The sequence below is a fragment of the Eucalyptus grandis genome, chromosome 2 (assembly GCF_016545825.1).
Source record: "Eucalyptus grandis isolate ANBG69807.140 chromosome 2, ASM1654582v1, whole genome shotgun sequence".
NCBI classification, from domain to species: Eukaryota; Viridiplantae; Streptophyta; class Magnoliopsida; order Myrtales; family Myrtaceae; genus Eucalyptus; species Eucalyptus grandis.
In genome coordinates, this window is record NC_052613.1 from 48,460,130 (window position 1) to 48,486,483 (window position 26,354).

A 26,354-nucleotide genomic window follows, 5' to 3' on the forward strand; every position below is an offset into this window, starting at 1 on the left:
CAGGTTGCGGTTTGGTAGAGAATGATGCTTCTCGCGGGCTCAAGCCACGACCCACAAAGAAAGAAAGCTTGGAATTTGCCGCGAGGACAGCTTTTGTTCACTGAGAACAAGAAAGCCAACTTCCTCTTTCTTTGCCTGCAAGAATCAGATCCCAACACGACGGACAAAAAGAAAGGATTTCCCAAAAGCAGAACTTTGGAAATATTCTCGCTCGACGCGTCTTCATATCCCCCATCATCCCATGTCCTCTTCCCATAATCTCTTTAAACTCCATAATTGATTTCATCATTCGCTTGCAAAATCATGTGTAGAATAAACTCCGCCAGGTTCATGCCCCCAAAGGCAAGATTGCTCCCATACTCGTGTCAGCCATGTAATTCTACCGGTTTTGCCTTTTACCTTTTTAAGTCTTCTGACCCCTTTGCAGGTTTGCTGCCTGACACTGAGGATGAGCCTAGATTGTAATGCTTGTTGCAGGAAACTTAAAAGAATCCTCGTGAGCATGAAAGGTACTGGGGACTCCTCCCTTCCTCTCTCTTTTCCTTACGAACCCATCTTGCTAGTCTGAGTTTCTAGACCAAAATCCATTAGTTCGTGACGAGATTATGTTGTCTTGAAGAGATCGAGACGCACTTGATCGAGAAACCGCACAACCGAGTTTACGTGTGCGGGAGGCTTAGGCCATCCGATGTGGCAATTAAGTTGAGGAAGAAGATGAACCGTCGAGTTGAAATATTGGAGATTCAGGATCTTGATGGCGGTGACGAACATTTGGAGCACAACCCTCAGGTGATCGAACATGTCGAGCCGAGGCAATCGATGATCGGCCATCAAGTGCACCCGATGGACTTCCATGGCCAATGCATGCCCGATGGCAATATTGGACTTTGTGGTTGATTGATGTGATCATGCAAATCAATAAAAATTGCCGCATCGTCATTTGTAAATTGACCGCACGGGCCATTAAAGGGAATTCGCAGAAATGAATTCCAAGGATTTTAGCAAGTAGAGATATGTACATATAGATCATATTAATTTCAATCATGATTTAAATGGATCGCGTGGAAGGTCATGGAGATTCATATAATTTATTTCAAACAGTACTTTTCATATAAACCATGCGACATATGTTGGAAGAGGACATAATTACGATAATATAGAAAATCTACTAGAACTTATCAATATCGAAAGGTTGCCATCTGATTTCTCATTAATTCTAGGAGTCAAGACTCAACGTGGTCATCTATTCGAGAGCATGACATTACACTTGCACCTTCATATGCGCAATTAAAGCTATTCAAATCTATCATCGAGCTCAATAAATGTAACGGTACGGATGATCATAATATCTATGCATCTCCTTAAAGGAAAGCCTGGGTCAATAACACAAACATCTTTTTCGAGAAAGGGAGGCGCTACTAATTCGTGCGCTCTCTAGGACGTCGATCATGGTGGCCTTTTAACTCTTGCTCTTTCGGTTCCGTATCGAATTTCGTTGCGGGGCTTGAAATCGGAGCGCACGCGGTCGGGATTGATTCTTGCTGATTGAATTTCCTCTTCCTTTCTCGTTCCATAATTTAATCAAGAAAAAAACTTACAAAAAAACTTCAAATTTTACTCAAAGTGACAAATTTATCTAAAACATTTTTATAACATGAAAATCCCAAACTTTATTAATCAAGACACATTTATCCCACCAAAAGTATTTTCATCTTTTTTCATTTTTTTCTTTTTCTTCCTCGGCTAGCCATGGCAAAGGAAGCCGGACTCAAGTGAGGGTGGCTCCCGCTAAATCTGCGAGGGCGACCTTTTGCCCGGCCGGATCTGCGAGGACACCTTGCCCGATGTCAAGCAAGGGCTACCCTAGCCAACCTAGGCAAGGGCGACCTTGCCCGACGTAGGAGAGGGCAACCCTCATCTGAGTCCGGCTTCCCTCTATAAGCCATCGTAGAGGGAAAAAAAGGAGAAGAAAAGAAAGGAAAGAAAAAAGAAGATGAAAATGCTCTATAGTTAGGGTAAATATGTTACGATTGATAAAATTTGAAATTTTCATATTAAAAAAAATTTTTAGGTAAATTTATCACTTTGATCAAATTTGGGGTTTTTTAGTATTATCCTTTTAATTAATTAAAATGAAAGTTTCAAAAAAATAAAAAATAAAAAATCGGAAGGGACTGTTTATAAAATCGCCGAGGAAATCCCGAGTTCCCAAAATCCAGCGCGTCATCGTAAGCTCGAGCCCTTCCCTCTCCTCCCCTCTCTCTCTCTCCGGGGCCCGATAAACAAAACCGAGGCGCTACCCGAACTTGGAATCCTTCGAATCGAAACCTCACCTGGCCTCGCCTCACTCTTCTTTCCTCTCCGATTCCGCACCTCTTAAAATTCCTCTCCCCCTCTCTCCCCGCTCGCCGCCGCGTACCGATCGGTGCGATTCATTCCGGCGCGCGCGACCGCGGAACCCTAGCTCCGACCCCGGCCCCCTCTCCCCCCGAATCCGATTCCCGACCGCCGTCCCCCTCTCCCCCCGAATCCGATTCCCGACCGCCGTCCCCATGGCGAGCGGCGCCGCCGAGGGCGAGCCCCGCCGCAGCAAGCACCGCCGCTCCCCCTCCTCCCCCTCCTCCCCCCGCGGCGGCGGTGGCGGCGGCGGCGACGAGGAGGACGCGGATAGGGCCTCGAAGAGGCACAAGCACCGCCACCACCGGGGGCATCGACACGGCCGCGGCCACCGCCACGCCGGCAAGAAGGCCGAGGAGGAGGCCGGTTCCGGAGGCGACGGCGTCGATTCTCCTTCCCCTCCTCCTCCACCTCCTTCACCGCCTGCTCCTGATACTGCTGTTGCCTTGCCTCCTCCTCCGCCGCGGCCGCCGGCCTCTTCGAGGCGCGATGACGACGTGGAGGAAGGAGAGATTCTCGACGAAGAGGGTTCTGAGCCTGCCGAGGAGCTTGACTGCAAGAATCTGGTGTGCTCTATGGCCTTCTCCTGTTTTTTTCTTTTTTTACAGTTATTTGTAGTTGTTGCGGTCGGTTAGTTTTCTCCAAATGGCTTTTTACGGGGTTGATTGTAAGCTTTTCCTGGTGATAGAGATGGAGATTTCTAGTCTGCCTAGCTATGATGTTATTGCATTTGTGATATGACGAGTTTTGTTTTTGGTTGATGAGTGCCTCCTTAGAGAACCTGATAAGCTGAGTGAGTGTTGCCGTGCCTGTGTAAGATCCTGCTTGCTCTGCTCGTGCATGACTGAAAAATTGCAAAAAAATAAACAAAGAAGTTTGGTCGAGACGTTTACATTGAAGACTGATGGCTTGCTATTGATTCGTAAGAGCTGGTTATATTTTGTTTTTCTTCAGCATGTTCTTGCACGTTGAGTGCAAACTAACATTTGGTTTTATCTTGTGGCTTTAAGGTAAATGAATCCGAATCTGGTGTGCCGCCTGCCGAAAGAAGCGATGGAGTTGTTTCTGGAAATTCAAAGTTGATGGTTGATGAACTCCAGTCAGCAGTTGCCAATGATAGTAAAGTAAATGGCGGAATAGGTCACGAGTCTTTTAGGAAGGATAAGAGTCATGGACCTAGATTCCACTCTGAAGGTAACGACAAGGCTAAGAACTTGTATAGTGCTGACACTGCAGAGAGTGGAGAGAGTGATGTAAATGATCCTGCCGATAGGCATAAGACATCCCCCTGCTCACCAAGTTCTGATAGATATAGAGATGATGGATTTGTGAGGGAAAGATCTCCGTCACAGAGCAGTTTACCCTATGGAGGCTCACCTTTAAAACGAAGAAACCATATGGAAAGGGAGTCCTTATATTTTTCCGAGAAAAGCAAGATTGAATATGATTCCGATGATCATAATATGACTCGGCGAAGCAAGGATAAATTGCATAGCACTGGAGATATTGTGAAGGACAAGGAAAGGGAAAGGATTTACTCTAACAGAAGGTATGGTGGCATGGAGGATCAGCATTACAGCAGGGAGAGGAGCATCGAAGATAAAAGCATGGGGAGTGCTTATGACGCAGTAGATAGGAGGAGGGAAGAACGAGAAAAAAGCAAAGATAGGGATGTGGACCGGGCCCATAGAAGGAGAAGTGAACGTGAAAGGAGCAAAGATAGGGATGTTGACAGGGACTATAGAAAGAAAAGTGCACGAGAACGGAGCATTGGCAGGGAGGTTGAGTGGGATAGGGGAAGAGACAGAGAAAGAGAAATGAGCAGGGAGAGGGACTTGGAGAGGGATAGGAGAAGAGATAGAGAAAGAGAAATGAGCAGGGAGAGGGATAGGGATAGGAGAAGAGAGAGAGAAAGAGAAATGAGCTGGGAGACTGACATTGATAGGGATAGAAGAAGAGAAATAGAAAGAGAAAGGAGCTGGGAGAGGGACATGGATAGGGATAGAAGAAGAGAGAAGAAGAGGGAGAGGAGTACAGAGAGGGATAGAGAGAGAGATAGAAGAAGGGAAAGAGAAAGAGAAAGAGAAAGGAGCTGGGATAGGCCCGGAGATGGTAGGAGAGACAAGGACAGAGAGAGAATCAGAGAGAGGAGTAGGGATAGGAGTTGGAAATCAGAGCGGTTGGATGATGGAAAGAGGGAGGAACGTAGGGATGGCCGGAGTGGTGACAAGTATGAAAATGCTGAAGATAATTATTTTGATAAGCATGGATATTCAAAGCACCCAAGACGAAATGAAGTGAAAGATGACATTGATAGAATAAGTAGAGGGGTTTCAACAAAAATGAGCGCTGCAAGAGCTAGCACTATGGATGGTGATAAAGAAGCACACAATAGGTAATTTTTTATTTTTGTCTATGGTTTCAGCTTGGAATACTCATTAGCTCTACTTCTCTGTAATAATTGAGTTTCTTCTGGCTGTTATAGTGATGAGCTTGAACAGGATGACCTCGATGGAAAGTTTTCATTTGAGATAGCTGAGCAGGAAGAGGAGGATGTGAATAGAATTAAGGAAGAAAGTAGAAGACGAAGGCAAGCCATTATGGAGAAGTACAAGAATTTGCAGCAGCAGCAGCAGGAGCAGCAGCAGCAGCAGCAGCAGGAGGAGCAGCAGCAGCAGCAGGAGCAGCAGCAGCAGCAGCAACAAGAAGAGCATGTCCAGCCTCAAGTGGAGGATGCGGTGGAAGGTAATTGTTTATGACAAACTGTGCTTGGGTATCCAATTATCAAGTTGTATGCTTCCCATTTGACTAATCCAAGGGAAACAAAAAGTTTGTTCATTTATTACTGCAAATTTTATTTGTTTATTGATGTAGTCATTAGTTTTTTCTTTTCTTTTTTTTCTTCTCTGGGTGTGTGGGGGTTGGGGAAGGTTTGTAAAGTGCCTGGTGGCACTGAGATTAGCATATGAGGGTTAGCAATAATCTAATGGGAAATCATCTAGCTGTACTTGTTTTACTACTAAACAGCCAAACTGTTGAGCGCTTTAAAGGAATGCAAACTTTAGTCATTTGCAGCTGGTTGGGAGGAAACCGTGTTCGGTGGAACCTGGAAACTGCACACATTTGATACTCCTTTTAGTTGACTTATGCACAGCCTCATATATGTTATGTTTCAGAGGCCATATAATGCTGTTGATTATGCATTCTAGTCTTATTGTTTGAATTTTTCCTTTCAAATTTTTTATCCTTACTGTAATTTTTGATTTAGAATTTTCTTGTATTTTGTAGACAATGCACATCCAGAAAAATCAACAGCAGAAGTTCGTGGTAGTACTGCTGAAAATGCAGATGCATCTGCTGCCGAACCGTCATTTGCTATTGGAAAATCACCTCTTGGAAATGGAGTTACTGCTAATGACAGGACCTCTGGTGAAAGAGGTCTAGGAGAGGGAACACCGAAGGTGTGTCCATCAATTTTTTTTATTCTGTTTATACAAATAAGCATCCTGTTGAGGTTCTTGGTTCTTGTCTACTTGGTATTCTGTTCACTTAGAATGCCTACTGAGCTCTGAATTTCCAAGTACCTAACTTTACCAAACTATGTGACCGTTCTTACTTTACATGAGCAGAGTGAGGGATCTGATGACATCTTCTGTGATGATATATTTGGAGATTCACCCGCTGGGGCACGTAAGATGGTAAGTTAGAGTTTATTTTCTACTAAGATACTATGATTGCATCATCCGCGATGAAAAACTTACATAAAACACATTTTGGCCAGTGTGTTTGTTAATGTGCATACTATACATGTTGATTCTGTCCTTTTGAGGTAAATATGTTTTTAGTGTGAATAATTTGACATTCCTGGTGGTGACCTCCTCCGTCAATATTCTGTGTAGAGTAGATTGATTTCTGGGTTCCACTTTTAGGACATTCTCTTCTGAGATATCCGTTGCACAAATTTTCATTTGTACTGCTTTTGAGCTTTTGATATTTTTTTTTTGGGTAAGGGTTGATAGTGGTACGAAAATAACACCCAGGCAGATCTCTGTGTAGAGTAGATTGATTTCTGGGTTCCACTTTTTAGGACATTTTCCTGAGAGATATCCTTTGCACTAATTTTCATTTGTAGTGGTCTTGATATTTTGATATCTCTTTTTGGTAAGGGTTGATAGGGTTACTAAAATATCACCCTGCCAGATCCATTAAGGTCTCGTAGAACTGTTCTCTCGAGATTGAAATATTTTTAGTGTGCTCCTTGCTTCCTTATATTGATCAGTTGAACATGTGATTCCCCGTTCATTTCAAGTTGATGGGAGATTCTTGCAAATTGTACCCAAACTACTTAGAATTGGGTTATTCTCAATTTTCTCGATCGTAATTACAAAATATTTATGTTTTCCTACATTTAAGCTGGTTTTGTTTGTTTGTCGACCGAAAAAAGAGAAAAAAAATGCTGGTTCTGTTTGATGAAAGTTGGACCTTGACATGGTGTTGCTTCTCATGTAGCTAGAGCATTGATTGCTTTTAGTGCTAACATGTAATGAATTTTGCAGTTGTCCTTAGACCTTGTACTTTCTGTGTTTTGCAGGGTAAAGGAGGTGGTTTACCTGTCGAAAGGAGTGGTCTCCATGACAATTGGGATGATGCTGAGGGATACTATAGTAAGTCATGGAGCAATTCGTTCATCTTGACCTTCTTTCTAGTTCCATTATACACATGAAATTCTTGATCAGAGTGCTTTAGATTGTGCTCATTTATCAGCTTAATTAAAGACTTTTTCTTGTGTTAAAAGATGAATGGTGTCTCTGAGACCAAATATTTGCTTGGTGATAAGGACACAACATTTACCACGACTTGTCCTGGTTCAGTTTCTCTCTTCTCACTTAATTACCTGTAAGAACCAAGAAAGAGAGGCTGCATGTCAACTGTTGACTTTTGAGTACTTCTTGGTTGTTTATGGCTGTTTTCAAAATCTTGTTTTATGGAATGTGACTTTTTTTACTGAGTTTTTATGAACGTGTTATGTGTCAAGTAACTATTTGTCCCTTGATGACTATGGTTTAAAACCTGTGTCCTTTTGCAAGATGTTCTCTCTGTTTCATATTGCTTGACTAACTCCTGTCAATTTATATTACTTGCATGCTTTAATCTGGAAATAGTTGAGACGTTATCAGTGGAATGATCTGAATGGTTTATGATCATGTATTCAACAGTCTGTGTAAATGTTCTCCATGTTATTAGCTGAATCAAGAGAACTTGGAGATTATGTAAATGGGATAAATATTTCTGAAAAGAAAAAAATTAAGCAACTTATAGCTGATTTAGATTTTAGTGAGTGCTGATTACTTAGCTAAATTCTTTCTGATTTACTTTCTAATTTAACTGCTGCAGGCTATCGATTTGGTGAGATACTTGATGGCCGATATGAAGTTATTGCTGCACATGGGAAGGGAGTTTTTTCGACTGTAGTTCGTGCGAAAGATTTGAAGGCTGGCATTGGTGAACCAGAAGAAGTGGCAATAAAAATACTGCGAAATAAGGAGGCCATGTAAGTGGCCAGGCTACTTTATTGGGGATTGTGTGAATTATATTTTGTATTTTCTCTAATTAAATATATATCAAATTCCTGACCTTAGTTGTGTCCATGTTGCTTATATATGTGTCTAGGTACAAGGCTGGTGTCGAGGAGCTTGGCATATTGAAAAAATTAGTAGGTGCAGATCCTGAAGACAAGCGGCACTGCGTTCGTTTACTTTCCAGTTTTAAATACCGCAATCATCTTTGCCTAGTTTTTGAATCTCTTAATATGAACCTGCGTGAAGTTTTAAAGAAGTTTGGTCGCAATATTGGTCTTAAATTAACTGCTGTTAGGGCTTATGCGAAGCAACTCTTTATTGCTCTGAAGCATCTCCGAAACTGTGGTGTTCTTCATTGTGATATAAAGCCTGATAACGTGCTGGTAGGTTCTCGTATCTTCTTTTTGGTGTGGTATTCAAGTGTTATTGTTTCTCGTTTTTCTTTATAACTTACACGTTTTACTTCAGGTTAACGAGGCAAAAAATGTGTTGAAGCTTTGTGATTTTGGAAATGCCATGTATGCTGGGAAGAATGAAATCACACCATATCTTGTGAGTCGCTTTTATCGTGCCCCAGAAATCAGTAAGTCTTCTTCAATAAAGTGATTTAATCTTTACATAGTTCTATGATTAGTCTTACTGAGTTTTCCTTTTTCCCTGCATTATAAATCATATTTCATTCAGACTTGGCTGAATTCCTGTTGCAGTTCTTGGCTTGCCTTACGATCATCCATTGGATATGTGGTCTGTGGGTTGCTGTTTATATGAGCTTTATGCTGGGAAAGTTCTTTTTCCTGGCCCTACCAACAATGACATGCTTCGTCTACACATGGAATTGAAAGGCCCTTTTCCAAAGAAACTGCTTCGAAAGGTATAATGAGAGCATAACCCACTTGTTGTGCATTATCAATTGTTCCCCATTTTTATTTAATCTGCTGCTATATGTGGGATCTCTCTCTCTCTCTCTCCCTCTCTCTTCTCTCAGGGCGTGTGTATATGTACAAAGCCTAACATATACATACAGCATTTGCATGGTCACCTACATAACAATGTATATGGACACATTCGTGCATGCACAATGTCTTTATTTTCTACATATATTACCTGTTTTTGACATGGTTTATGTGCATCTGTGGGTGCTGTTGGCTTGTCGTGATTCTGTTAGTATTGATTTTTATTGCAGGCAGCATTTGCAGACCAGCATTTTGATGCAGACCTGAATTTCCTTGCTATAGAAGAGGATTCTGTCACCAAAAAGGTCTGTATCTTGATTCAATGTGGCTTTGATGTGTAACAATGTGGTGCTTTTAAAATTTCACAACCGATATATTGCATTTTCTGTTGATTGAGTCTTCAACATTGTCCATGCAGAGCATAAGGAGAATGATTCTCAACATCAAGCCTAAGGATATTGGGTCGATTATCAAGGGTTCTTCTGGTGAGGATCCAAAGATGTTAGCAAACTTCAAGGATCTTCTAGACAAAATTTTTGTATTGGATCCGGACAAGAGGATGACCGTACAACAAGCTTTGAATCATCCTTTCATCACTGGCAAGTGAAACATGTTGCTGATTTTTGACTCAGAATGCTGTTGCACTTGATAATTGTCTTTGGAAGATAATTCTCATTCAGAATATCTAATCGTTCCGGCATTATCTTTGCTTAATTGCCTGTGCTGGAAGAAGCGCTTCAAGGGGGGTTTATGCCATTATTGAAGGGGGATGACATTTGTTCAAGAATACACTTTACTGGCGGTTCTTTCAGTGGAATGTACTGTTCCTATTGTAAGATACTTGCTGAAGGCGTTCTTTTACTAGTTATCAAGTTCATTATATTTGTTTTCATTGTAATTCCAATTTATGTTAGCGTTCAATCTGGAGATCAATAACAGGAAAATAATTGGGTTGTGTGTATAGTCCTTGAGAAATGGTAGCGAAGGTCCTCTGTGGACTCCCTTTTTTCATCTTTTGACTTTGCCAGACGTCTGGCTTTCGAACTCCAGGCTGGCTACCTATGTCATGCTAGTGTGGCAGTTCTTTACTCTTAGTGTTCATCATGTAAATTGCCTGGATTATCTCGTGTCTAATAGAATTTTTGGTTCAGGATCTCTCCCACTGCTTTGAGGCAACCTTCCAGTGTTTAATTGCTTTACAAAGGCACCCTGGAGAAGGTACCTTGGTTTGTTGATTGGGAGCTTGTTGTGAAACCTTGAAACTACTAATTAGTGCTCTTTGCTATATATTGTACCCACTTTGCCTAAGCCATCATGATTGTGAGTCACATGAGCTGTGCGGGCTTGATAAATGTCATCGTATAGGGAAAATTGAAAAGGTTTTATTTCGATGCTATATCATGATCCCTTATATATAATCGCTCTAATTGTTAGGGGGTCATTGAAAGTGGATGTGACAATTCCCTCTTAGTGTTTGTAATTTGCATCAAACTGATGTCTTTGTTATCTGTTTCTCTAATTATAAGTGAGGAGATTTTATTAGCCATTCTTTTTTGTGTGATTTTCCCTTGCTTTTTGTATCATATATGTACATAGCCTAATCAAGTTATGTTACATCTGATCCATGGACTAATGCTCTGGAGGCTATTACGCTGGAGACATATCGCAGCAGCCTTCAAAGTGGAAGGATGCGTCCGTGAGTAGTAATATCTAAAATTTGGGCTATTATTCTAGTTTTAGTGTAGCTTTGAGGCAACGTGAAGATTAGATGGCCCCTGATGTGATCTTTTTGTCTTTTTAGGGCACAGGTTCCATGCTTCTGCGAGTCTCGTAAGTATCTTCCTATCCTGTAGGTAATCATCACCCGTGCCAGTTAAGATTCCTCTCTTTCTTCTTTCCCTCGCTAGTATTAGATTCTTCTGTCAGTCTATATTTTAGTCTTTTAAATGCTCTATGTTTAACATATGTTAGCAGTTAGTAAGGTGTCATTGCTGGCCTTCATATGGGGAATGAGAATGTGGGGTTGATTTTGTAGTCCCTGCTAGCTGAGTTGTGATCCCAAAATTACGGGGCTGTAAGCAACTCGATTGGGTGAATGAGTATTGAAAGTTTAGAGAAAAATACATCCATTTAGAGTAATGGACTTTTACTGGACATCTTATGACAAAAGCAGTTTTACTTTGTGTGTGAATAACTGAACTTTTTATTACTTGGCAAAGGGTTATAAGTCGTCTAGTTTGAATGGTGCAACTTTTTTTATTACTGTACTGTACTGGACTGCAAATGTGCATGGATCTCTACATGTTGTCATTTATCATCCCTCTGTTTTTGATTTTCAAAGGATCATTCTGTACTGGACTTCCTTTTTTGTAGCGAGACATGGTGAATACTTGAGGCTCTTTATGAGCACTTGAGCATTCTTATTTGTCCTGTAAGCCAAGTGTTAGGTGGGTCTTATGCAGGGTGTTAAGGAAAAATGTAATGGACAATGGATAGTGACTTGCCTTTGTGTTTAGGTGGACTGTTCTTACTAAGATCCTAGAGGTCCTGGTCTCGAATCATACCTTCCAGACCCCTTCACAAAAAGAGAGAGTTGGTTAAATGAATTTGGGTAATTTTGGAGAATGATACTGGCAATTAACAATGTTAATGTAAAGGGGGTTCATTAATGCAATAGAGGGTTTGAGAAGATGTCCTGTCCTGAACAAAATACAAACTTCTCTGCAGTTGCAGACTTTACAGACAAGTGTTTCACAGTTTAAGAGACAGCTAAATCATTGCCTTTGTATGAAATAAAAATTCCCTGCTGACAAGCTTAGAAGAGGAAAGATAGCAACCTATTGAAACATAAGACTTTGGACAGTCTGGTGGCGATGTCTATGCTGCTTATTTGTCATCCATATCACTGGGCATTACAAATTTTACATCATTATAAACTTGCTTCTGTTTCACTCCATCCTCTAACAACTGTGGCTCTGCATTTTCCCCCACCCCCTTGCCAATGTATTACTGGAGAGGTGAACACTAGATAAGGAAGATTTATAGACATCCACAGCAATTGCTTTAGAAGTGCTTCTTCTCCATTAGACTGCCAAACGTTTTCTGTGTGAAGAGCCAGGAGGTCATTGATTAATTTTACGAGAGTTATTTTGAATATATTTAGGCCGAGGGTTATAAGTTGTCCACCCAAAGAGAAAGGGAGGGAGGGTGGGGGCAGCATTTTATTTGCCTTCCACTGCATCTTAACATGCTTCATAGCAACATAGGGATAACTAGTCCGATAATGACAAGTTTAATTTGGAGATTCATTTCCAGTTTTATAACATTTAGGTCAATGGTAATGAGTTCTCCCCCTCCCTGCTCTCTCTGTCTGTGCGCTTGTGTGTGTGAGGGCATGCAAAGAAGATGCACTGCAACGATTTATGTGACTTAGTTTCTTCTTACACACGTCTTATCTGCACCAAGTGCAGATGATAAATTGTTTCCAATGGGTAGGGTCAAATACTCCTTGTCGTGTAGAGTCAGGGACTCAGGTTAGTCAAACTCAACAAAAATGGAACGAAGTCCTATAAGGGGAACTCTTGACCATGGATCACTTGGTTCATGGAAGAAAACTTGGATCTCGAACATCTGTAGTCTAATGTGCTCATTAGGTTAAGCTTCTAATTTGAATATGTATAGTGTCCATATAAATGTTTTAATCACAGTTCCGAAGATGGTTAAATTTAGACAAAAACCACAAATTACTAACCTTTATGTAACATTGTCGATTCTATTCTGTTCCTTCAATTGGTGCAATCAATTTGCTAAATAACTTCTCAAAAAATTGCACTGAAGTCCTCTCGAGAAATGGCTATTGCTACCATGCAGCTTAAAGAATCCTATAGTTTGCAATATACATTATTCCATGCGGTTTGGAAGGTGATCACTGTATCTGGTGAAGCATTTTGGGGGGTATTCACTCAGCCCTTGCTGGGAGATTCCAAATTTTGTCTGATCAAAACCACGACTTCACTTTTGCCGTCTACACGACATCCTTGAGATGGGAGATGAGTGGCCTTTGTTATTACATCATATTTGCTGAAAAGAAAAATCATAATTATCGAGAGTCAATCACCTGCAATATCTTGTGGTTTCCTTGCGTTGCTCATTGATTTATATATTAATGTTCATCTCTGCCTTTTTCTTGCTTTTTCTAACTGTTTTGGTGGATTAATATTTGAATTTGAGTGCCTGATGTTCTAATGAGGCAATTCACAATTATCAATATGTTTTCCTGGTCGATGGTTATAATGGAGGTGAGCTATGCTGGTTGTCATCTTGAATGTGCCGAAAGTGGTGCTTTATTTTATAGTACTCTGCAAGTAGTTGTGTCGCACAAGAGAAGCCATCTGTAAAGGCTCGTGAGTTAAGTTTTATAAGAAAAGAAAATCTGAGCCGGAGTCAAGTGTAATTGTATTGGCCGGGTAATTATATGTAAGTAATTTATCGTGTGGTACGCCTAAGGTACCCTTTGAAATATTTGTTGAGCTCTGCTTGGTTATGTCTCCGAGCATGGTTTTCTTTTCCTTTTTTCTCCTCTATTCAATGTATAGATTTTTCTAAAATCTGCTGCCTTCTGGATGATTGGAAGCAGCCTCGCAGCTTTTACTTTCCTGAACTTTAATATCAAATTTTCGTCCCTCGTGGAATATTTGACGTGGAAAGTTCGGTTGACAAATCACCTCGTCATTTTAACATTTATGACGTTAAATAATATTCATCGATTGTTCTTCTGGAATAAGTATATGTTCCAGCCAGTACTTTTATCAAATATTCGAGCAGAGACGATTGTAACCAGATGATAAAAAATTTCGGACAAGTTGCTTTTTGATAATTGGATGGTTCATGGTCCCACTGCTGACTAATTGGTTGGCTGGTTTGATATAACCTGCCTATATTCTCTAGATTTCTTCTAGAAATCAGTTATGATAACCCTCAAGAAACTCCACTGCAACCCCATGGTAATTGTTATGATACGCAGTGAGGCTCACGCCTGCGGTGGAGTACATGGTTTGACATTTCTGCGATTGGTTAACCGAGAAAAGGGAGGCGATGCCAAAAAATCTTTCTTGCTTCATTCCGCGGGTAGACACCAAAGGCTGTCAAGTCGAAGGTTTACGATTCCGGCTAAAGGGAATGTTGAATGTTTGTATCTGCAATTTCTCATCCGAAAATGCTGTTGGGGATTAGAAGTTTTGTGGGTAATTTGTCATTGGGACGCGAAAAATGGAGGATTTATAATGTAGTGTGAAAGATTTCGGTCAAAGGGTTGTTGCTCAACGTGGCTCTTAGTGTAGAACGATCGGTTGTTCGTCACGAACAATTACCTCCAACGAGATGTGAGATCCAGATTGGACATGAATCCATACGTGGATGGCCTGTTGCAGCCCGAGCTACGGTACTGGTTTGGTGCCGCTATGCGTGCCAGTGATAGGAAACATAGTTCCCACTGGGTAGCTATTCTATGTCCATCATTGCAGTTGATTGAGTGGTAATATCGTATCATGCGTTTGTTAAAAAGTAATCGGGATTTAAGAAAATCAAATGGTGCACCGAAGTAAATTACAATGGATTTTGGTCCAGTTTATTGAGAGTTGAAGAGGACGTCAAGGTTGTGGAAGATATAAATTTCCTATTTTTATCTTCTCAATCGACCATGGGAACAATTAGTAGAGCACGTCCACTGATGCTTCCGAAACAGGCTGTGGTACTATTTAATATGCTCCGTCAACCAAAATTGAACAAGAAGTTTCTACAAATTAAGGAGATGTCAACACAAGCTCGACAAGTCACCTGTTGCTGCGTCAGACGCGAATCTGATTCACGAATCTGCGTCCTTCGTTTCTTCTTCTGTCTTTAGGCTTTTGTTTTTGCAAATGTCCCTTTCGTCCTTTCTTGGGTTTATTGCAAAGCCTCGTTAAGCGGCATCGCAAAGTACAATACCTTCGATCCAGGTGGGGAGGAGCTCTGGGTTTTTATCTCCTCGAATGGGCTAGTACAGATTTTCACAACAACTTTCCTCCCAACCAATGAACGAGTCTCTTTCGTGTCAACTTAGGAAAACGAGCAAAAAGTCCCACTCTCTTACAAAACAGACGAAACGAGAAATAATGTGTATCATGGCCGCAAGAAAGTCGCCGTAACAGCAGACGTAAGCACTGACTGAGACCGGGAAGGCGGGCGCTAGGCCAGCGACCCTTCCCCCCTTTCCGTCCCCATCGTCATCGCATAAAGGAGAAAACCAGTGTCTTCTCTGTTGGCTCTTCTCTCTCTCTCTCTCTGTGGCAGAAAGGAAGTTGGCGTCGTAGACCCGCCATGGGTAGGAAGCTCGACCGCCTGCTGGGTAGATCCTTCAAGCCCTCCAAGTTCAAGCCCCTCGTCTCCCTCGCCGTCTCTCGCCTCCAGGTCCTCAGGAACCGCAGTCGGGCCCGGCTCTCGCAGGCTCGGTCCGACGTCGTCCAGCTTCTCGAGCTCGCGCACCATGACCGGGCTCTGCTCCGAGTGAGTCGACCTCTCTGTCTGGCGAGATGGGATTTTCTTGTTTTTCGCTTTGTCGGCTCCGTTCGTTCTTGGTGAGTAGTCTGCGAGTTGGGGTTGACTGGCGGGGCGTGTTTGTTTTTGTCCAGGTCGAGCAGGTGATGAGGGAGCAGAACATGTTGGATGTTTATGCCATGATCGAGAACTATTGCCATCTGTTGATCGAGAGGGTCAACCTTATTGAGCAGCACAAGTACTGCGTTTCTCTTTGGTCTTGTGTAGTCCCATTTACGTATCGAAAGATCATCCATTGAATTCTTATTTTCCAACCTTTTCTTTTGGTTGATGGCGTATTGGTCTGTTCTCGTGCTTGCATGCATGCGTGCGTGCAGAACTTGTCCGGATGAGCTGAAGGAGGCAGCCTCGAGTTTGCTATTCGCGTCGTCGAGGTGTGGAGAGTTCCCGGAGCTCTACGAGATGCGCTCGCTCCTCATCTCTCGTTATGGCAAGGAGTTTGCTGCTTCGGCTATTGAATTGAGGAACAACTGCGCAGTGAATCCTACGGTTTGTGTGTTATCCTATGCTTGCTGTCATTATTTACAGGATTAATATTTATGGTTTCGGACTGGTTTATGTATGAGAAATCTTAACTTGCTTTTTTGAACAAATAAATTGTAGTCGTGGAACCCGTGGTGAATTGAGACATAGAAAGTCAATTCCCCTCAACAATACAGAAGTAGAATATAAGTACAGATTGTATGGGCGGTATCACTGTTGAATTGTATAAACTAGAATCTGTGGGATCACAAGGCCACTACATCCGACATGATTGTGAGTGAGTTGGCAATAGGTTAATCGCGATGGTTAGTTGATTTATATGTCCTGATGGTGATGGCTGTTAAAGCAATAGACAATGTGGCTTGTTATTGTCTGGTTTGATGTCAGTAGTGGATGAGGGCAGGCAATAGCTTGGTTCGCCGAACGGCTTCCGCCAAACTGCCATTGGGTAGTAACTTAACATAAAAAAGAAGAAACTTTCCTGATCGATGCTTTTGTGCATCGTGTGAAATCTCGAATAGTTTGCTTGGTTGAATGTTCTCTGTTTGTCAATCTTATCTCAGCATGATTTAACTGATCAGTTTGTCAGCCTTTGTCGATTGACAAGTAAACTTGGATTTGTGCAGATGATAGAGAAGCTGTCGATCGGGCAGCCTAGCTTAGAAAGCAGAACAAAGGTGCTTGAAGAGATTGCTGCAACCAACCGCATAGGTCTGCATGTTGATGAACCCTTGGACCCCTTAGAGGTATGCTTGTTCCATGTTGAGCAGAGAAAAGATGATTTTACTTTTCCCAAATCCTTACGTAAGCGGTGTTATTTCATAAAATTGATTCAGGGAAACGCTGGTGTAAAGAATATGCCGGACCAACCTATCAGTTCTGTATATTCCATACCTGGGGCTGACAATAATATGGAAAGCACATCTAAAACAAGAGTGTTGGATGACTTCTCTGACTCGTTCGAGGCACAGAGCGAGTACAAGGATGTCGCTGAAGCAGCCCAAGCAGCTTTCGAGTCAGCTGCTTATGCGGCAGCAGCTGCAAGAGCTGCTGTGGAACTGTCTCGATCTGAATCTCGTGATCCCGATGATCAAAACAGTCCTAGTCCTAGTCCTAGTGCTCGAAGGTTAGAGGCAAAGCAGAAATTTGATCCCCCTGAAAAGCAACTCCAAAATGAATATGGAGCTCGAGGCTCTGTCAGGGGCAGAAATGCTGCGGAAACCAGACTTTCGACGTCTTCCTCGACTTCAGATTCAGGAGAATTGACCATGACTCCTCGGGTTGGAGCAGGCTGCTCTAATCACTCACAGGAGGAGACATATTTCAAGGAGAGCGACAACGAGGAGCGTGTTCAAAGTGGATCCCCATTTAATTTCTCATCTCCTATGCAGATTCCATCGAATTTCCAAGCTGGCGTGAGGGCGGAATCAGGTGCAGGAGGCCATGTAGCACACCCAGCTGAAGCGACGGGCATGAGTGTTGAAAAGACCCTGCACCTAGAGAGGAGACTGATGTCTGTGAGGAGTAGACATGTGCGTGGTTACTGAGCAGTTCTTTGGGAGCTACAGATGTGCAGTTTAGCCATATTGTTGTTCTTATCATGTAATTAGTATATGTGCTTTGGTTTCTGATCTGGGGGTTGTCTATAAATTTTTGAGGCAGAGAGAAGTTGTGAATTGTGGGGTTTTCGATTCGACTTTTCGCCATCTGTTGGCATAAATGGGATTTGGTTTGTACTGTACCATATTCATATTGTCTATAAATTTTCGAGGCAGAGAGAAGTTGCGATTTGGACTTTCCGCCATCCGATGGAAAAAATGGGATTAGTTTGTACTCTTACCATTGTCATATTGTTAATGTATTCTCAGTTGCATCATCTGTCTGAAATTTCAAGATCATGGGATCGTGTTACCCTTTTGACACTCTTTGAATGCTAAATATCAGTTCAGACAAATTTAAGTCAGTTTTCTCCATAAAGAATGGTTCAAAGAAGATCCATGCAAAAACTTCAACAACATTATGTTTTACTGGTGTTCATGATCTAGTGATGTTAATCAAAGTCCATTGCAAATGCTGAACCAAACACAGCCTAAATCACCCGAAGTCTATCAAATAAATATAAGGAACTAATCCAATGAATTTGGTTTGAATGAGTGAACTCATTAGATATGTTAAAATCTTATGAATAATCCAATGAATTTGCTAGCGTGTTATAGGCTTATATCTACCTATCCTTAGGAAGCTAAAGGAAACTAATGGACACCCTCTCTCCTATAAAGAATTTTTTCCAAAAAGTCTCAAACTTATTGGCGCTTTGATTAATTCAATCTTAAACTTTTCAATTTTATCAATTGAGTCTTATGTCTTTTTGCATTTTGCCAATAGAGTTCATTTGGTTAATTTTAGTTGGAAATATTTAAGGTGGGCATTGGCTGTCTTACATGATATAGTTGGAAGGATCGGTGTTGACGTGGATGGTTTTTAAGATTTTTAAAATAATTTAGCAAACCCTCGCCTGTCACAAGCAAGGGTCAGTTGACCCTCACTAGTCACTAGGTGTGCAAACTGTTGGTAGAGGAAAAAAGGAAAAGAAAGAAAGAAAAATAGAAAACAAGTTCAATTTTATGAAAAAAAAAATTCTAAAAATGACCTATGTCAGCTCCGATTGTGGTATTATCGGCGTCCACATTAGCGATTTCCAATTAAAATTGGTTATACGGACTCAATTGATATAATTAAAGTGTTTATAATTCAATTGCTCAAAATGCAATGATTTTAAGATTTTTTGAACAATTTTACTTATGACATAGACATGCCACATGTGTTGGACCATTCTTTTCATATCACAACAATCGGACCGTTTAGCATTTCCCCCTTTTAATCAATGTATAAAGTTCATAATCACAATCGACAAGGAAAAAGGTTGCTTTCTAGAGTGGCACATCAATTGCACCCTCAATAGCCTTTCTCGTTGGTTGCAGTTAAGAATTTGGTCCCTTCCGCAACTACTCTACTCTCTCCCTGTAGAAGATTACATATACACGTCGAAGAAGTAGACGGGATCGCACGGTCATCCCACCAACCGAACCTTTACCCTCCACAGCTCGAAGCCCAACGAGGCCCAGATCGGAGGAGCTCCCATCGGCCCATTACGCAGGAGCATTTGGGCCCTGGCCATTTGCTCGCGGCCCATAATCGGCCGCGGGGGACGAGGTGTCTATACATAGCACCGGCAGGAAAGGGCATTCTCCCTCTCCCCTCCTGTCGCAGGACCAGAGAAGCAGGGTGCCGTAAGTCGTTCCTAGTTTTGTTCGCTGTATTGGGCGGAGACAGATCTGCGTGAGTGTCCCCTTACCCCATTTTTCCCTTCTCATCTCCTCCTTCGGTTTTCGTTAATTGGACTGCGTCGGGGGTTTCCCCCGTTGACTGATTCGGGATTGGATTCGCGACGGCCGATTTGCGAAGTCTCTCTCGCCGTTCCTTCTTTCCGGGGGTCCTGTTGATTCGCGTAGGGCGGGGGAGGAGGAGGTGGGGGAAAAGATGGTTCTAACCTCGTATGTCGGGGACGTTTTGAGGTTTTAGTTTAGCTCAATTGAAGGTGCATGGGCGACCCGGGGTTTGGGGGGGGGTGGGTGGCGGTTTCGCTCGGATGAGATGGGTTTTGGTCGGGGGGATGATTTAGGGAAATTCGATGAAGGGGTGAAGAGTTGGAAAGGATTAGGATTTTGGGTCTTTCCCGATTTACCGGCGATCTGAGATCTGGGTTTCGATCCATGTTTGGGGGTATTATCTGTCGATTCGTTGATAGCATTTGTTTTCTGGAAGATCTTCTTGTATATAGATGACTCGCTCGTATGTAGTCCTTTATGTTCGGCTAGTCGAAAGATGGGTTGCTTGTTTATAGAGCTTATGGCAATTTCCGCTCTATCCGGCCATTCTCGGACTCTAGGCAACTAAGCTTTCGGTCTTTATCATTTTCATTTGTTGGCTTCTTTTTTGGGGGCTTTCTTAGCTTTTCTGGAAACACCCCCATATGAGTCATCAAAATCCAGTTTTGAATTTGTTAAAATTTATCGTGGGACATATAAACTTCTTTTATTATTTTCTTATGGTAGCTCTTGATGGGGAATGTTATGTGCTGCTGAAACTCTTTAGGGAGTTATCACTTTAATTGTCCTAGCTCCCATGGCTTTTAATGACACGCGTTGGATGCTTATACCTTTTGTTCCTGGCCTGTTGCAGATAGCTTCTGGAGCTGCTACTTACAGCTGAGTTACCATGTCTATGGTTGACGAGCCTCTTTATCCAATAGCGGTTCTCATAGATGAGCTCAAGAATGATGACATCCAGTTACGATTGAATTCTATTCGGAGACTATCGACAATTGCCCGTGCTCTCGGAGAAGAAAGGACGCGGAAGGAATTAATTCCTTTTTTAAGTGAGAACAATGACGACGACGACGAGGTGCTTCTTGCAATGGCGGAAGAACTGGGTGTGTTTATTCCTTATGTTGGTGGAGTCGAGCATGCCAATGTCCTGCTTCCACCATTGGAGACCCTCTGTGCTGTTGAGGAAACTTGTGTTAGGGACAAAGCAGTGGAATCCTTATGTAGAATTGGATCTCAAATGAGGGAGAGTGATTTGGTCGACCATTTCATTCCTTTGGTTAAGGTGAGGAGACCTTGGCAAACTGCTCCTGGACTACCTGAGAATCATCTTTGATGTCATTGATGCTCTTGCTGTTACTTATGCCCATTTATCCCTAATTAACCTTCATTCCCCAAATTTAATATCTTAAATCTGGTGAGATTTGACCAGCTTGTCAATTTTTAGAAGAACCTTAGATGGTTGTCTTTAATTTTGTAAATTTAACTAGCTTTCATGGAACATAGACTAGAGAAAAGAAAATAAATGATGATCGGGGATAACTTGGGAACATATGCTATACTAATTTGTGTCAAATGTGTGACAAAAAAAGTGCATGATAATGTACACTTCATTTTTTTCCCCTTTTCTGATAATACCTTACTTTCAGAGGTTGGCGGCCGGTGAGTGGTTTACTGCTCGAGTTTCTGCATGTGGGCTGTTTCATATTGTGTATCCTAGTGCCCCGGACATGTTGAAGACAGAGTTGCGTTCGATATACAACCAGCTATGCCAAGATGACATGCCCATGGTTAGGAGGTCCGCTGCATCGAATCTGGGAAAATTTGCTGCGACTGTTGAATACGCTCATCTGAAGACTGATATTATATCGATATTCGAGGACCTCACACAAGATGGTATTTTAAGTTCTCATCCTAATTTAGTTGTTACACTTTTTTTCTCTCATGTGATTTGAGTGTGTCTTTACTTTTGAGGACTTTGACAATGTTACTGTGTTGAATTTGGAATTTAACTGGCTGATGTCATCAAGACTTTCTTGTTAGAATGGATTCCCTAGTTGATGAAAATTATTCCAGGAACTATACAGATTTTTTATTTTTACATGTCGACATGGAGTAGTTACTTCTTTGGCTGTGCAAAGAATGTGACACGCCTCTTCATTGTTATGTCATGAGTTTATCTTCATTGCTATTTTTTCTTAAATTCTTTTTGTATCTCAGATCAGGATTCTGTTCGATTATTGGCCGTTGAGGGTTGTGCTGCTCTTGGGAAATTGTTGGAGGCCCAAGATTGTGTGCAACATATACTCCCCGTTATAGTTAATTTCTCTCAGGTACGTTTCTAGTCTACTTCTCCTGATAACTTTATTTATTTATTTATTTTGATTAGTAATTCCAAGCTTGAACTTTTGATACATTTTATGAGTTTGCGACAAGTGATTCGCAATTGGCATGTTTTTGTTGCTACATGCTGAGAGGCATGTGATTTCAGAGACTCATAAAGTGCTTTATTTCTTTCATGGTTGAAACTGTTTACTGATGCTTTTTCACCCCAAAAAAAGGGCTTAAGCTGAAAGTCAAGGCTCTGTAACTTAATGTATTGGGCTGAAGCTGAAAAGCAAGGTTCTATGACTTCATAAAATATGTGTTTAGATTGGTGATTATGGCTGTCTAAATACCTGAAGATATGGGAAATTCAACAAGTCCGGTGTAATAACATTGCCTCACTGACGCATTTTTTTGGTTGAACCACCCTGACGGTGGATCTGCTCTGTTGTATTGAGAGCTAACCCTTTGAGTCCCAGTCTGAGAAATGGTAATAAACCTTCTAATTTCTAATTAGGGAGCCCTCATGCTGTAGATAACTAGATAAGTCTTGCAAATGAGCTACACGCTACGATCTATTGGACTACTTATTGGAAGCCGAGTCTTTTTTACTAGGATGGACTTGAGATACAGACCAATTTTTGTTGCACAATTTGGCTCTTTGGAAAGTTGAGATATGTTCCTTCAAGTTCATAGTCATATATCCCGGGTGATTAGTAATTGGGATCTGTACGTATGTTTAAATATGCACTGGCAAAGATCTTAAAAAGTTATTTTCATCTCTTTGTGGTTTATTATTGAGGCGCTGTGAAATAAGTGTCAAGTGTCCTTCAACCATGTCTTGTACTGAACATTCTTTTGAAAATTCTTCTATCCTTTGGCTTTTTCAACGAGCATGCCTAGATATACTTGATAAGTAGCCAAAAGTTATTTGAGTGTTTTGCCAGAATACTATAAGCAAACAAACCTGATGCACTTTGGAGGACAGGTTGGGGAGAAAGCTGCAGCTTTCTTGATTGATATGGAACTGTGAATTAGTCACGCAAAAGCCTTTTTCCTTATTTGCGTTCAGATCTGACACAGCTTGCTTACTAAGATTTGGGGATAATTATTTTTGGCACCTTATGTTGAAAGATGGCGTAAAATGCTTTTGTCATTATATGTGGCTGAGGACATCAATTTTTGGAATTTGGGCTTCAGTTGATTTGTTGAAATGTTTCATAATATTTAGATTCACCCAATTAGTCATATATTGACATGTTGGAGGTGTTGTTAATCAGATGCTGCCAGTGAAACTTTTTGCAAATTATGTGTCTTACTCGCCTTTCCTGAACAGGATAAGTCTTGGCGAGTGCGCTACATGGTGGCTAATCAATTGTATGAGCTTTGCGAAGCTGTGGGACCAGAGCCTACGAGGTATTGATTTAATTCAAGCCATGGGATAGCCTTGTGCACTCGGGTTTTCTTACACTCACAAGCTAAAAGAATATCTTTATGGGAACCAATGCTTGTTGACTATAAGTTCCTTGACTATAAGTTCCTTTTTCTTTGCACTTTTGGGTCCCTATCATTTGGAACCAACGTTTTGAAAATCTGGTCATTTGAATTGTTACTACATTTGTTGGATTGGATTGGCTGCAAGGATGTTTCCCTCTCAGATATGAGAGAAATGAAAAATATAATTTCACCTTTTGTCATAATCTATTCCTGTATGTTACGATCCAATTTTGGTACTTCTTTCACAATGCTTGAGTAATTTCCAGGACGGACTTGGTCCCTGCATATGTGCGTTTACTTCGGGATAATGAGGCTGAAGTACGTATAGCAGCTGCTGGAAAAGTTACCAAGTTTTGTCGGATTCTGAACCCAGAACTTTCCATTCTACATATACTCCCATGTGTAAAGGTGTGAATGTCTATGAAAAGATAGCTTTGGCAAAGCTTTAATTTTGTTCTTCTGTGTCATATTATGCCACTCGCCTTCAGAATATCTCCATTAGTAATGAGTGGTGACCTTTTGCAGGAACTGTCGTCGGATTCTTCCCAACATGTTCGGTCAGCTTTAGCCTCAGTTATAATGGGAATGGCACCAGTCCTAGGGAAGGTAGGTGCCTTGTACAGTGGCTGGCAGTACACCTTTTCTTAACTATTCTGAAAGAAGCTAGAGAAAATTTTGGTTCTTACCTGTTTGGATGACCACAGGGGTATTATTATTTTTGAATGCCTTTGGTCCTGCAATGCACTACCTTTGGTCCTGCAACGGACTATAGTTACTATATGTTAGCTCCTTCATTTTCTTTTTCTTTGGCTTGACTTTAATGTTTGAGCCAAGTGAAAAGCAAGATGGGGGAAAAAAAGAAACAAGGCATTAGTCCAAGATCAATAGCATTTCCTTTTCTTATGAAACCCTAAAACAAATACTGTTGCATATTGTGATGCAGGATGCTACCATTGAGCAGCTTCTTCCAATATTTCTTTCCCTTCTGAAAGATGAATTTCCTGATGTGCGTCTCAACATTATTAGCAAGCTCGATCAAGTCAATCAGGTTTGCTTTAAACTTTAAAGATTCATCTGCATCTTTTTTTTTATTATGCACTTCAGATCTCCTTATTGGCTGGCTAGTGAACATCTCCTCACAACATTGTTGGTATTTATTATTAGTATCTGTGTTTTTGAATGAGATCTGATTCTATACAGGTTATTGGTATCGATCTTTTGTCACAATCGTTATTACCAGCAATCGTAGAGCTTGCCGAGGACAGACATTGGAGGGTCCGGCTTGCCATAATAGAGTACATACCTCTATTGGCCAGTCAATTGGGTGTAGGGTTTTTTGATGATAAGCTTGGCTCTCTTTGCATGCAATGGTTGCAAGATAAGGTTTGTTGGTTTCTAGTCTTACAGGAGAGCTCTGACATTTCTCCTTGATAGTGTTATGACAGTCGCGGACAACTAAAATTTGTCTCTATTTCTGTTTCTTTTTCATGCCTCAGAATCACCAACGTCTCTTTTAACTTTTTATGCCTGCCAAGTTATTAGTAAACAGCATTGAGGTTGTGGATGAGGAAGACAGGATTCCCATCTGATTGGAAATATTTCTTTTAAAACTGTTTATCGGAAGACCTCATTGTTAGTCACCGGCTGTCTGACTGCACTTTTGATTTTCTTAAATGCTAAACCTCAAATCGCTGTCTCAGCTTTTTGAAGTCGTTCTGAATGAATCTTTCTGCTGATATATCTTCATAAATTTTTTGCGTTATCTTCCATCGATATAGATTGTCAAGGAGTGAGCATTTACCAGACAGATGTCGCTAAAAGCAAATCTCCTGCAGGTTTACTCAATTCGTGATGCAGCGGCAAACAACTTGAAGCGCCTCGCCGAAGAATTCGGTCCTGACTGGGCAATGCAGCACATAATTCCCCAGGTATTTATATTGATTTTAACCGTTAATTACCAGCTTTTCTGTTCTAATTCTGTCATAGACATGTTAAAGTATTGTTTAATAAAACTGTGGGATGTGTTGATGGTAGTCCTCCTGCTGCTGCTTCCTATTTTTCCTCTTTGGTAAACTAGGCCCTTCCCGCTTCATTCCCAGATGAAGCCTTATTGCTTTCCTTTTGTTGCGGCACTATTGAATATTATTCTTTTTCACAAATTATGGCTTACTTTTCATATTGGGTGTTAAAATAATGGTTGATATGTTTTGTGTTACAGACATTGGAGATGATAAGTAATCCACACTACTTATACAGAATGACAATTCTGCGTGCAATTTCTCTTCTTGCCCCTGTGTTGGGGCCAGATATCACTTGCTCGAAGCTGCTGCCGGCGGTGGTTAATGCATCGAAAGACAGGTATCTTTAAGCTAATGAAATCTATGGTGTGTTTCATGAATGATTTATGACTGCTTGCTTGTGTTTTGCAATTGGCAGGGTGCCGAATATCAAGTTTAATGTGGCAAAAGTGCTTCAGTCCCTCATGCCAATAGTTGACCAGTCTGTAAGTAATCCATGGAGATCCTAAAATTTTCATTTCTCGATCTCTCTATGTTCATTTTTATACTTGCTGTTTTTGGTGAGTAAAAATTTCTTTCTAAGTTTCCCATTTAAACTTTTTGCCTTGTTTTCCTGCTGTTTCGGCATTCAGGCTTAGAATAATTTCTTTTGTCCCTTTTGAAGAAAGATATTCTGCTCTTGATATCTGAAGGCTTTTTCTCCCCTGGCAGACGGTGGAGAAAATGATTCGGCCCTGCTTAGTTGAGCTTAGCGAGGATCCTGATGTTGATGTCCGCTTTTTTGCCAATCAAGCTCTTCAGGCTATTGACCAGGTTATGATGACTAGCTAGAAATGCTACTCTTGATAGATTCAGGTTGACGCATGTATGTAAGCCAGTGTTTGATGTCTCTCTGGAATTGCTGTTACGTCACATTGGATTAATATACTTCTCACAGTTTGCGTGAGGTTTTAACATTGGATCCTTGATTTCTAATTCCGTTGAAGGAGTAGCTTTTGTACTGTTAAGTCAGATTAGAATATGTTCTGATTGAGGTTGTATGCCCTGTCTAAAGTATGCGATTTTATAGTGAGTTGCTCGTGTTCTGGAATGGTATGGTGATGAAAATAGTGATTCATTTTC

At 41.3% G+C, this 26,354-nt stretch overlaps 4 protein-coding genes across 14 annotated transcripts; all 4 read left to right on the forward strand.

Annotated features, from left to right (window-relative positions):
• Positions 1–41: 41 nt before the first annotated feature.
• Positions 42–1,064, forward strand: LOC104433286. The gene is made up of 3 exons (XM_010045972.3): positions 42–342; positions 428–509; positions 620–1,064. Exons 1-3 carry the CDS (start codon positions 304–306, stop codon positions 895–897), a joined length of 399 nt encoding a protein of 132 aa, XP_010044274.2. The 5' UTR covers positions 42–303; the 3' UTR covers positions 898–1,064.
• A 1,161-nt stretch (positions 1,065–2,225) lies between these two features.
• Positions 2,226–13,536, forward strand: LOC104435566 (serine/threonine-protein kinase prpf4B). 10 transcript variants are annotated; one of them, XR_005548518.1, is made up of 16 exons: positions 2,226–2,963; positions 3,408–4,792; positions 4,883–5,142; positions 5,686–5,858; positions 6,027–6,095; positions 6,989–7,061; positions 7,792–7,948; positions 8,068–8,359; positions 8,445–8,559; positions 8,684–8,847; positions 9,160–9,234; positions 9,348–9,528; positions 9,663–9,761; positions 10,081–10,147; positions 10,573–10,632; positions 10,731–13,536. XR_005548518.1 is itself a non-coding variant. In XM_039307344.1 (14 exons), exons 2-14 carry the CDS (start codon positions 2,553–2,555, stop codon positions 9,863–9,865), a joined length of 3,558 nt encoding a protein of 1,185 aa, XP_039163278.1. In that variant the 5' UTR covers positions 2,226–2,485; positions 2,521–2,552; the 3' UTR covers positions 9,866–9,940. The 10 variants fall into 10 exon arrangements, 4 of the variants coding, with proteins under 4 accessions (XP_039163278.1, XP_039163277.1, XP_039163279.1 ...); XR_005548520.1 differs by having other exon boundaries at positions 10,738–13,536; XR_005548517.1 differs by having other exon boundaries at positions 10,573–10,625.
• A 1,349-nt stretch (positions 13,537–14,885) lies between these two features.
• LOC104433287 lies at positions 14,886–17,805 on the forward strand. Its single transcript, XM_010045973.3, has 5 exons — positions 14,886–15,472; positions 15,598–15,701; positions 15,841–16,012; positions 16,633–16,752; positions 16,843–17,805. The coding sequence occupies exons 1-5, from the start codon at positions 15,287–15,289 to the stop codon at positions 17,551–17,553; spliced, it is 1,293 nt and encodes a 430-aa protein (XP_010044275.2). The 5' UTR covers positions 14,886–15,286; the 3' UTR covers positions 17,554–17,805.
• A 1,418-nt stretch (positions 17,806–19,223) lies between these two features.
• Positions 19,224–26,354, forward strand: LOC104433288 (serine/threonine-protein phosphatase 2A 65 kDa regulatory subunit A beta isoform). 2 transcript variants are annotated; one of them, XM_010045975.3, is made up of 13 exons: positions 19,224–19,345; positions 20,249–20,677; positions 21,042–21,288; positions 21,613–21,725; positions 23,054–23,133; positions 23,481–23,622; positions 23,740–23,820; positions 24,158–24,262; positions 24,415–24,597; positions 25,050–25,142; positions 25,433–25,572; positions 25,651–25,717; positions 25,944–26,354. In XM_010045975.3, exons 2-13 carry the CDS (start codon positions 20,285–20,287, stop codon positions 26,061–26,063), a joined length of 1,764 nt encoding a protein of 587 aa, XP_010044277.1. In that variant the 5' UTR covers positions 19,224–19,345; positions 20,249–20,284; the 3' UTR covers positions 26,064–26,354. The 2 variants fall into 2 exon arrangements, with proteins under 2 accessions (XP_010044277.1, XP_010044278.1); XM_010045976.3 differs by having other exon boundaries at positions 19,260–19,345; positions 20,253–20,677; positions 25,944–26,322.